Raw genomic sequence first — 12,112 nt, forward strand, 5'->3', positions numbered from 1 at the left:
AGAGAGCTAAGGAAAGCCAACATCTGTAACACGGCTGATAGAGAATTTAAGTAATGATCGGAGGATACTCACTGAACTTGAGAAAAGAGTGGAAAACATGAGTGAAACCCTTAACACATATAAGGAATAACAAAGCAGAGATAAAAGGCTCAGTAAATGAAATGAGAAACACACTTGATGGAATGAATAGCAGGATGGAAGAAACAGGAAAAAAGGGTGACAAAAAGACAGATTAATGGAAAGTAACCAAGCTGAAAAAAAAAATAGAGACAAAAGAATTACACAAAATTGAATAGACTTAGGGAATTCAGTTACTCTATCAAATGTAATAACATTTGTATTATAAGAGTCCAAGAAGAAGAGAGAGAAAGGGGACAGAAAATTTATTTGAAGAAATAATAGCTGAAAGCATTCTTAACCTGGGAAGGGAAACAGATCCAGATCCATGAGGCACAGAAGAGGCAAATCAAAATTAGCAAATACAGGCCAACACCAAGATATATTGTAATTAAACTTGAAAATCCTAGTAATAAAAAAAGGTCAAAATAAGTCATTAACTTACAAGTGAAAACCTGTAAAACTAGCAGGAAAGTTTTCAACAGAAATTTGATAAGCCAGAAGGAAGTAGCATAATGTATTCAAAGTGCTGAATGGGATAAATCTGCAGCTAAGAATATTCTATCCAGAAAAGCTACAATTTAGAATAGAAGGAGAGATAAAGAGTTTCCCAGACAAACAAAAACTAAAGGAGTTCATGACCACTAACCAATCCCTGAAAGGAACATTAAAAGGGAAACTTTGAGTGCGAAGGAGACCCAAACTGACAGTATAAAGATAAGAAACACGAAAGCAGAGAAAATGAATATTTCTCTAAGAAAACAGTCAAGGAACTCAAGTAAAATAATATAATATAGAATAACATATACCTAAAATGTGGAGAGTAGAGGAGAAAAAAATAAGTTAAAAAGTAAAGAGGCACAAGCATAACATATACTACTATATGCAGAAAAGGTTATATACAAACCTAATATATCAAAAACCTCTAATACACGTGTAAGGAATAAAGGGAAAGAAATCCAAATATGTTACTAAAGCAAACCAGCAAAATATGAAAAAGAAAGACAAGAAAGATCATAGAAAATCATCAGAAATAAGCACAAAAGTAATACAATGGCAATAAATACAAAGTATCAACAATTACTTTGAATGTAAATGGCTAAATGCTCTAATCAAAAGACATAGGGTGAGACAATCAATGGAAAAATATTTGTCATGAAAATGGATATCAAAAGATAAGCAAAGTAGCAATACTTATATTGGACAAAATAGACTTTAAAACAAATACTGTAGGGGCGCCTGGGTGGTGCAGTCGGTTAAGCGTCCGACTTCAGCCAGGTCACGATCTCGCGGTCCGTGAGTTCGAGCCCCGTGTCGGGCTCTGGGCTGATGGCTCAGAGCCTGGAGCCTGTTTCTGATTCTGTGTCTCCCTCTCTCTCTGCCCCTCCCCCATTCATGCTCTATCTCTCTCTGTCCCAAAAATAAATAAACATTGAAAAAAAAAATACTGTAACAAGAGACAAAGTAGGACACTATATAATAATAAAGGGAAAAATCAAACAAGATCTAACACTTGTAATATTTTTGCATCCAACATAAAGACACCCAAATAAATAAAACAGTTAATAACGAAAAATGAATTAATTGATAATAATCTAATAATAATAGGGGACATTAACACCCTACTTACACTGTTGGACACATCATTGAAGCAGAAAATCAACAAGGAGACAGTGGCTTTGAATGACATAATAGAAAAATTGATTTAACAGATATGTTCAGAACATTCCATCTTAAAACAGGGGAATACACATTCTTTTCAACAGCACATGGGACGTTGCTCTTGAATAGATCTCATATTAGCCAGAAATATCAACAATTCAAGAAGATTGAAATCATATTATGCTTATTTTCTGATCATAATGCTATGAAAATAGAAGTCAACCAAAAGAAAAAATCTGGAAACACTACAAATACATGGAGTTTAAATAACATGTTAATAAACAATGAATGGGTCATCTAGGAAATAAAAGAAGTAATAAAAAAGTATATTAAAATGAAAAGACAAATGGTCCAAAACTTCTGGTATGCAGCAAAAGCATTTCTAAGAGGGAAGTTTTCAGCAATACAGTCCTACCTCAAGAATCAAGAAAAATCACAAAAAAAAAAAACAAAAAAACAAAAAAACAAAAAACCAACCTAACAATGCACCTATAGGATCTAGAAAAAGAACAATAAACAAAACCTAAACAGCAAGAGGAATGAAATAATAAAGATTGGAGCAGAAATAAATGACATAGAAACTAAAAAAAATGATAGAACAGCTCAATGAAACCAGAGGCTGGTTCTTTGAAAGCATCAATATAATTGATCAACGACTAGCTAGACTTATAAAGAAAAAAAAAAGAGGACTCCAATAAATAAATTCATAAGTGAAAGAATAGAAATATCACCAGAGAAACACAATCATAAAATAATATTATGTAAAACTATATGCCAACAATTTGGACAATCTGGTTGAAATGGATAAATTCCTGTAAGCATATAAACTACCAAAACTGAAAGAGGAAGAAACAAAATAAACAGACCAGTTAACAGTAAAGAATTGAGTCAGTAATCATAAAACTTCCAACAAGCAAAAGTCCAGGGCCAGATTGCTTCACAGATAAATTCTAGCAAGCATTTAAAGAAGAGTTAATACCTAATCTTCTCAAACTACTCCAAAAAATAGAAAAGGAAGGGAAAACTCCAAATTCATTCTACGAGGCCACAATTACCCTAAATACCAATATTAGATAAAGACACCACACAAAAGAGAACTCGAACATACACATAACTTATCCTCCAAGAATTCCATTCTCATGTCTATATGTGATGTAAATAGCTAATATATATGGGTACTAAAGGTACATGTAAGAGAATATTCATAGCAGCATTTTTCATGACAGTAAAAAATGGGGGAAAACCAAAATGCCCAGAAATTCTAAAATTGATAAATGGTGATATATGTATAAAATATAAAGCATATTCATATCCATATAAGACAGTAAAAATGAACAAACCTCAGCTATTCAGAATTAGGATAAATTTTATATAATACTTAGTGAAAGAATCCAGCCATAATTAATTCCTATTATATGATCCTATTATTATAGGTTCAAAAAAACAGCAAAAAATAATAGATGGTGTTAGAAGTCAGGATAAATTTGCCTTTGAAAGAAATAAGGGTTTTATTTAGGTGAGAATAGTAAGAGTGCATCTGGAGAATGGATAATCTTCCATCTATTGACTATGGGTTTGTTTGCTTTGCTGTAATTAATTGAACTGGACACTTGATAATTGGTATGCTTTTCTTTCTTTTTTTTTTTTGGTATGCTTTTCAAAATGTGTAATACTTTACAAATAATATATTTAAACAATGTTAATTTAATCCATATTTTAAATTCTTTGTCTTCTATTCTTATAGCCTTGAAAATGTGAAAAATAATATGTGTATATAGTATTCATCAAAGCAAAATATTGAAAACAACTTGATTATCAATGGCATATTTATAAATAGAAAATCATGCTCCCAGGGGCTCCTGGGTGGCACAGTCGGTTAAGTGTCCGACTTCAGCCAGGTCACGATCTCGCGGTCCGTGAGTTCGAGCCCCGCGTCAGGCTCTGGGCTGATGGCTCAGAGCCTGGAGCCAGTTTCCGATTCTGTGTCTCCCTCTCTCTCTGCCCCTCCCCCATTCATGCTCTGTCTCTCTCTGTCCCCAAAATAAATAAACGTCCAAAAAAAAAAGAAAATTTAAAAAAAGAAAATCATGCTCCCAGATATTAAGGTGTTCTTTAAGTACTGATATGAAATTATTTTCTTATTAAAAAAAAGGGGGAGCACCTGGGTGGCTCAGTTGGTTAAGTGGCCTACATTGGCTTAGGTCATGATCTAGTGATTCACAGGTCCAGGCCTTGCATCTGGCTCTGTGCTAACAGCTCAGAACCTGAAGCCCGCTTTGGATTCTGTGTCTCCTTTTCTCTCTGCCCCTCCCCTGCTTGTGCTCTCTCTCACTAACAAAAATAAATAATAAAACATTAAAAAAAGAAATAATTTTCTTGATATATTGTTAAGTATAAAACATGGAGACCAATATTTTAATATCTTTTCATGTATGTATAAAGAGAGAAATCTATAATCTTATTTGTTTATTTAAGCTTATAAAAGTGTATATAATGTGTGATAACTTATGTTAAAAATGTGGAGATAGTTGAATATATAGTCGTACTTGTTCATGTGTAAAAACATTTTATGTATATACACATATATGTTTATATATAACATAAAAAGAAGATAAATTACTATCCATACTATCCAAACTATTCTATAGTTTATATAGAAATATATAAACACAAATTGTCTCTGGAAGGATATACAGGAAACCTAACAGTTTTTAATGCTGGGGAAGAGAACTAGATGGCTGCAGAATAGAAGGAAGAAGAATGACTTTTTATAATATATTTTAATATATCTTGAGTTTTATATGATGTGAATGAAATACCCATTAAAATAGTTTTAAGTGTGAAAAGATTGAGAGAAAAGGGTGACATGTTTTCATATGGCTTGGCTCCATGACATGTTGTCATATGGCTTGGCTCCAGGTGGACTGACCACAAGATTTATTATGACTAATTTTCCTCTATTTTCTCTAATAGGTCAATTTAACAATGGAGACTGTTTACTTCGCTTCCCTTTGGTAGGAAACCTTGACTTCCAGTTAAAAGGCAATTACTGATAACCAACATTTTAAAAATATTTTATATTCAATTTTTTGATAGTCTCAAAATTATATTAATAGACATCTATTGTTCTTTTTGTGAATTTTTTTTCAATAAAACCTTATTTTATAATGAAAATTAACTTAAATTTTAAACTTCACTCCAATCTGGCTGTTATCTTTTTTTTTCCTCCCAATAGCCATTTTATGGTATGGTTCTATTGAAAGGGCGGGCCTACGCCAGCCGACTCCATCTTGTTCTGTGTCCTTCACCTGGACCACGCCTCCTCCCTTTGAGTGACCTCCCGCTCACCCATTCAAGCTTCCTGATCAAAACACGCCACTTCCCCAGCCAATCGGCTGCCCCTAGACCCCTATAAAACCTTTGTGCTTTTGAAACTCGCTCTCTTTCCCTGGTATCTCACTGCTGTGTCGGTGCATTGGGGATTGAGCTCGAGCTAGCTCGAATAAAGGCTCTTTGCTTTTGCATCGGACTCGGCTCCCTAGTGGTCTTTGGGGATCACGAATTCTGGGCATAACATTTGGGGGCTCGGCCAGGGATCCCCAAGACCCCCGAGGGACCCCCGACCCGGAGAGCCTGACTGGCCACGGTTAGTGTCTGTTCTGTCTTTTCTGTGTGAGCTCATTTCTGGAATTCTGGTAGTGCCCGACGCGGTCTAAGTGGACGCACTGGAGGACCACGGGCCGGGAGTTACGGAAGACGTTCCGATTCTCCCTTCTGGAGGGATGTGGAATCCCCTCATCTGTTTCGGAGGGACGTGGAATCCCCTCAAAGGTCTGAGACGAGGCGGGTCGCTCCCGCTGGTTGGCGTGAGGCCGTCGTCTAGCTTTCGGTTTTGGAGGGACGTGGAATCCCCTCAAAAGCTAGCTTTCAGTTTTGCTTCCATGGAGTTGGAAGATTTTCTAGGGGCCCTCTGTTTGTCTGTTTTTTTGTTTCTCTGTTTTGCTCTGTGGACTTACTGGACGGACGTTATGGGACAGACTCAGACTATGCCTCTACCCACCCTCTTGGCTTAAGCCCTTCCTAGCCCCGCTCCCTCTGGAGCCAAAACCCATTCTTGCTTTGCAGGGGACAAAGAAGAAGAAAAGTCTTACCCAGCCTTCAGCACCCCTCTACCCTGTCCTACAGGGGGGTACTGAAGAAGAATTAATTTTTCCTCCCCCGTATAACCCCTCTAGGATGCCGGAAGAACACCATCCTCCCCCTCCGGGGGAGGCAGACACTGTTCTGAGAGCGGGAGGCGGAAACGCTCCAGGGGGAAGCTCGCCCTTTACCAGACAAAGGGCTCAGGGGGAGCAATCCGCCTCCGCCGCCGACTCCACTATTCTGCCCCTGCGAGCCACCAGACCCCCAGACGCGGAGGGGAATCAGCCCCATCACTATTGGCCTTTCGCCACTAGTGACCTCTACAATTGGAAAGCTCAGAATCCTAAGTTTTCCGAGAAACTGGCAGGGCTTATTGATTTATTAGACTCTGTTCTTTTTACCCATCAGCCCACGTGGGACGATTGCCAGCAGCTTTTGCAGGTTCTGTTCACGACTGAAGAAAGAGAAAGAATCCTCAATGGGGCCCGAAAACTAGTTCCGGGTGCAGATGGGAATCCCACCACCAACCAGGCTCAGATAGATGCCTTCTTCCCCTTAACTCGGCCCCAGTGGGATTTCAACACGGCAGAAGGTAAGGAGAGGCTCTGGGTCTACCGCCAGACTCTAATGGGGGGTCTCCGAATGGCTGCTAGAAAGCCAACCAATTTGGCCAAGGTAGGAAATGTACAACAGGGAAAAGATGAATCTCCGGCTGCCTTTTTAGAACGGATCATGGAGGCATTCCGTACCTATACCCCCATGGATCCAGAGGCTCCGGAAAGCAAGGCAGCTGTTATCATGGCCTTTGTAAACCAATCGGCCGTAGACATTAGGAGAAAATTACAGAAAATAGATAGACTAGGAGAAAAAAGTCTGCAGGACTTACTGGTGGTAGCCGAAAAGGTATATAATAACCGGGAGCCTCCTGAGGACAAGCAGGCTTGCACCATGGCGGCTGCCAGCAGTAAGCAGACTCGAGACGTGGCCAGAATACTGCTAGCTACCACTGCTGACTTCCCCGAGGAACGAGACCGCCGTCTCTGGCAGCTGGCAGACGACACAAAAAAGGTAAAGGAACCACCAAGAGGGGGAAGCAGAGGCTGCAGAAGGATCAGTGCGCATACTGCAAGGGGATAGGGCATTGGGCCCGAGATTGTCCGAAAAGGGCCGGCGGGAAGGGAAGCAAGACTGATCGAGTAAAAGTCCTAGAGCTGGATGAACTAAGTGATTAGGGGAGTCAGGGTTTGGACCCTCTCCCCGAACCCAGGGTAACTCTTAAAGTGGAGGGGACCCCTATTGACTTCCTTGTCGACACTGGAGCACAACATTCGGTCCTCCGCACCCCACAAGGAAAACTAGCTAGCAAGAAGTCCTGGGTACAAGGGGCAACTGGTATGAGCCAGTATTCATGGACTACCCGAAGAACAGTAGATTTGGGAATGGGCCGGGTATCCCACTCTTTTATGGTAATACCAGAATGCCCCTACCCGCTGTTAGGACGGGACTTACTGACCAAGATTGGAGCTCAGATAACTTTCAGACAAGGGGGGCCTCAGGTCACCGATGGCAAGGGCCACCCCATCCAGGTCCTGACCATGAAACTGGAGGATGAATACCTCCACCACCAGGAGGCGCTCCCGAGAGAGGATAATATAGACACATGGCTACAAGAATTCCCCTCGGTTTGGGCAGAGACAGGGGGGATGGGACTAGCCGCTCATAGGACCCCAGTCTTGGTAGAGCTCAAGCCAGGAGAGAGTCCGGTAAGGATCAAACAATACCCCATGTCTCAGGAGGCCTGGAAGGGGATCCAGCCACACATCCGGAGACTACGAAGCCTAGGGGTACTAGTTCCTTGCCAGTCTGCCTGGAACACCCCCTTACTGCCGGTCAAAAAGCCTCACACAAATGACTACTGACCAGTACAAGACCTCCGGGAAGTAAATAAGAGGGTCGTGGACATACACCCAACTGTTCCCAACCCATATACTCTCTTGAGCTCCTTAGCGCCCTCCAGGGTCTGGTATACTGTACTAGATTTAAAGGACGCCTTCTTCAGTCTGCCGCTGGCACCCCAGAGCCAACCCTTGCTCGCTTTTGAGTGGCATGATCCAGAGGGCTACAGTGGACAACTCACCTGGACACGGCTACCTCAGGGATTCAAAAATTCACCCACCATCTTCGACGAGGCACTACACGAGGACCTGGGTGAGTACAGAAGGGAGCACCCTGGCCTCACCCTTCTACAGTATGTAGATGACATCCTGATTGCTGCCGACACTGCCAAAGACTGTGAGCGAGGGACCCAGGACCTGCTGGCTACCCTGGGGGCCTTAGGATACCGGGCATCCGCGAAGAAGGCTCAGATATGCAGGGAGAGGGTAAGTTACCTGGGATATATCCTGGAGGGCGGACAGCGGCGGTTATCAGAAGCCAGAAAAGAAACTGTCCTAAAGATCCCTACTCCCACCTCCCGAAGAGAAGTGAGGGAATTCCTAGGATCAGCCGGCTACTGCCGCCTCTGGGTTCCAGGTTTTGCTGAGATCGCCAGGCCCCTATATGAAGCTACCAAAGAGGGGAAAACATTTAAATGGGCTGAAAAAGAAGAAACTGCCTTTAATCAGTTAAAAAGGGCCCTCCTAAGTGCCCCAGCCCTGGGCCTACCGGACATTACGAAGCCCTTCCACCTCTTTGTAGACGAACAAAAGGGAATAGCAAAAGGAGTTCTAACTCAAGCCTTAGGCCCCTGGAACCGTCCAGTGGCTTACCTGTCTAAGAAACTAGACCCAGTGGCTGCCGGCTGGCCGCCATGCCTAAGAATTATTGCAGCGACAGCACTCCTAGTCAAGGATGCAGACAAACTGACCCTAGGACAGGAGATCTGGATCACGACCCCACAAGCCATTGAAGGGGTCCTGAAACAGCCTCCGGATAGATGGATGAGCAATACACATATGACTCATTACCAGAGCCTCCTACTCAACCCTCCACGAGTGCAGTTCCACCCCAGTGCAGCCCTCAATCCCGCAACCCTGCTGCCCAACCCTGACCTAGGTGCTCCACTACATGACTGTGCGGGAATCCTGGAACAAGTACATGGATTCCAGACGGACCTGACCGACCGGCCCCTCCCCGATGCTGAGGCTACTTGGTTCACTGATGGCAGCAGCTTTGTGCGAGACGGACACAGGTATGCGGGTGCAGCGGTGGTCACCAAAACCGACACCGTATGGGCAGAGGCTCTACCCTCTGGAACGTCAGCCCAGCGAGCAGAGCTCATAGCCCTCACCAAGGCGCTGATGCTGGGAGCTGGAAAACGGCTCAACATCTACACAGACAGCCGTTATGCATTTGCCACAGCTCATATTCATGGGGCAATTTATCAGGAGAGGGGGTTACTGACGGCAGAAGGACGGACTATAAAAAATAAGCAGGAGATACTTAACCTGCTTACGGCCTTATGGCTTCCTGCCAAGCTAGCCATTATCCACTGCCAAGGGCACCAAAAAGCTGATAACCCAGTAGCTAGAGGTAATCGAAAGGCTGACCAGGCAGCCAAGGCAGTAGCCCTTACTCCAGTCCCCACCATGACCATACAACTACCAGACCCGGGAGACCCAGTTTTACCAGACCAGCCCAAATACTTCCAGGAGGAGTTACAGTGGATCAAGAAACTCCCCATGGCCCAGGAGATAAAGGGATGGTGGTATACACCTAACAAGGAACTCTTGTTGCCAGACCAGCTCGGAGTCTCAATATTAGAGCACATGCATCGGTCTACTCACATGGGGGCCCGAAAATTAAAAGACTTACTCTGACATGCCAGAATCAAGATTCACCAACAGGACACCAAAATAGAGCAAGTTGTATCTGCCTGCAAGACCTGCTAACTCACCAATGCGAGCGCCACATCAAATAAAAAAGGAACCAGGCTCAGAGGCACCAGACTGGGAGCGCAATGGGAAGTTGACTTCACTGAAGTCAAACCAGGAAAGTATGGTTTTAAATATCTTTTAGTATTTACAGACACCCTCTCTGGCTGGGTGGAGGCATACCCAACCAAGCATGAAACGGCTCAGACGGTGGCTAAGAACCTACTAGAAGACATCTTACCCAGTATGGTTTTCCTGCCATGGTAGGATCGGACAATGGACCAGCTTTTATCTCGCAGGTAACACAGGCAGTAGCCAAGGCAGTGGGGGAAAACTGGAAATTACATTGTGCTTATAGGCCCCAGAGCTCAGGACAGGTAGAAAGAATGAATAGAACCCTAAAAGAGACCTTTACCAAATTAACCATGTAGACTGGCGGGGACTGGGTGACTCTCCTACCATACGCCCTTTACCGGGTTAGAAACACTCCTTACACTCTGGGTTTTACTCCCTACGAGATCATGTTTGGCAGGCCACCCCCTGTTATTCCCAGCCTTAGAGCTGAACTTATTGCTGAGTTTAAAGATCAAGAACTTTTTCTTTCCTTGAGCGGGCTCCAGAGGGCGCACGAGGACATTTGGCCGCACCTCCGTGCCATCTACGAGGCTGGCCCGACCCCGACACCTCATCAGTACAGGCCGGGAGACTGGGTCTATGTCAAGAGGCACCACCGAGAGACTCTTGAGCTGCGCTGGAAGGGACCCTACATCGTGGTGTTGACAACCCCCATCGCTCTCAAGGTAGATGGCATCGCGACCTGGGTCCATCACACCCACGCCCAGCCAGCGGACCCCTCCTCGATCCGGAAGGACTTCGTCACGCGATGGGCCATCAGTCGGGACCAACACAAGCCGCTCAAGCTCAAGCTACAGCGCATTCGACCTACCTAATACCGGTAACTCTGTTAACTCTGCTTGTCATTGCTCATACGCCCCCCAAAACATCACCTGGCAGATCATAGACACCAGCTCGGGGACAATACTTAATCAGACTTCCCAGAGCCACCCCAGGGACACTTGCTTCCCAGAACTTTGCGTAAACCTCCAAACTCTGTTCCCCTTGTCACCATAAATGCAGCCGGCCCCATGATTGGGTCCGTAAACTACATGACAAGGGGGGAATGAAAGGGCTGGCCTACGCCAGCCGACTCCATCTTGTTCTGTGTCCTTCACTTAAACCACGCCTCCTCCCTTTGAGTGACCTCCCACTCACCCATTCAAGCTTCCTGATCAAAACACGCCACTTCCCCAGCCAATCGGCTGCCCCTAGACCCCTATAAAACCTTTGACTTTTGAAACTCACTCTCTTTCCCTGGTATCTCACTGCTGCGTCGGTGCAGGTAGGGGATTGAGCTCGAGCTAGCTCGAATAAAGGCTCTTTGCTTCTGCATTGGACTCGGCTCCCTAGTGGTCTTTGGGGATCACGAATTCTGGGCATAACACTATTTAGTAAGCAGCATTAGTTCTTACAACTTATCTAAACCCTGAATATTGTTGTTGTTGCTGTTGCTAAATTTTGCAAAAAATTCACATTCTTAGGACCAGTTTATGAAAGACTATTTTCATATTGGATTTTGGTAGGAACTACAGATGGCCTTTAGTGAAAGAAAATAAAGAATGATTGGGGTGTGTGGTGAGGAAGATGGCGGCGTAGGAGGACGCTGGGCTCACCGCGCGTCCTGTTGATCACTTAGATTCCACCTACACCTGCCTAAATAACCCAGAAAACCGCCAGAGGATTAGCAGAAAGGAGTCTCTGCCGAAGCCAAGCCACAGACAAGAGGCCCACAGAAGAGGGTAGGAAGGGCGGCGAGGCGGTGCGCACTCCACGGACTGGCGGGAGGGAGCCGGGGCGGAGGGGCGGCTCGCCGGCCAAGCAAAGCCCCCGAGTCTGGCTGGCAAAAGCGGTGGGGCCTGACGGACTGTGTTCTGACAGCAAGAGCGACTTAGCTTCTGGGAGGTCATAAGTTAACAGCTCTGCTCGGAAAGCGGGAAGGCTGGAGGACAAAGGGAGGGAGAGCTGCTGAGCCCCCTGACAACAGAGCTCAGTTTGGTGGGGAACAAAGGCGCTCGCCAGCGCCATCTCCCCCGCCCATCCCCCAGCCAAAATCCCAAAGAGACCCAGTTCCTGCCAGGGAACTTGATCGCTTCCCGAAAACACCCAAATCTGTGCTTCTGCGGAGCCAAACCTCCTGCAGCGGATCTGACTCCCTCCCGCTGCCACAGGGCCCCTCCTGAAGTGGATCACCTAAGGAGAAG

General features: G+C 44.6%; 1 protein-coding gene across 1 annotated transcript in view; it reads left to right on the top strand.

Moving 5' to 3' along the window:
- Positions 1–6,222: 6,222 nt before the first annotated feature.
- LOC125157002 (uncharacterized) overlaps positions 6,223–12,112 on the top strand; it is a gene marked incomplete at its 5' end in the record, with an annotated part of 87,937 nt that continues 82,047 nt past the window's right edge. The window contains 4 exon segments of the mRNA XM_047843263.1: positions 6,223–6,958; positions 6,991–9,542; positions 9,615–10,035; positions 10,038–10,642. Coding sequence (XP_047699219.1) covers positions 6,223–6,958; positions 6,991–9,542; positions 9,615–10,035; positions 10,038–10,642 — 4,314 coding nt within the window.

This window comes from Prionailurus viverrinus, chromosome X (genome assembly GCF_022837055.1).
Source record: "Prionailurus viverrinus isolate Anna chromosome X, UM_Priviv_1.0, whole genome shotgun sequence".
NCBI lineage: Eukaryota > Metazoa > Chordata > Mammalia > Carnivora > Felidae > Prionailurus > Prionailurus viverrinus.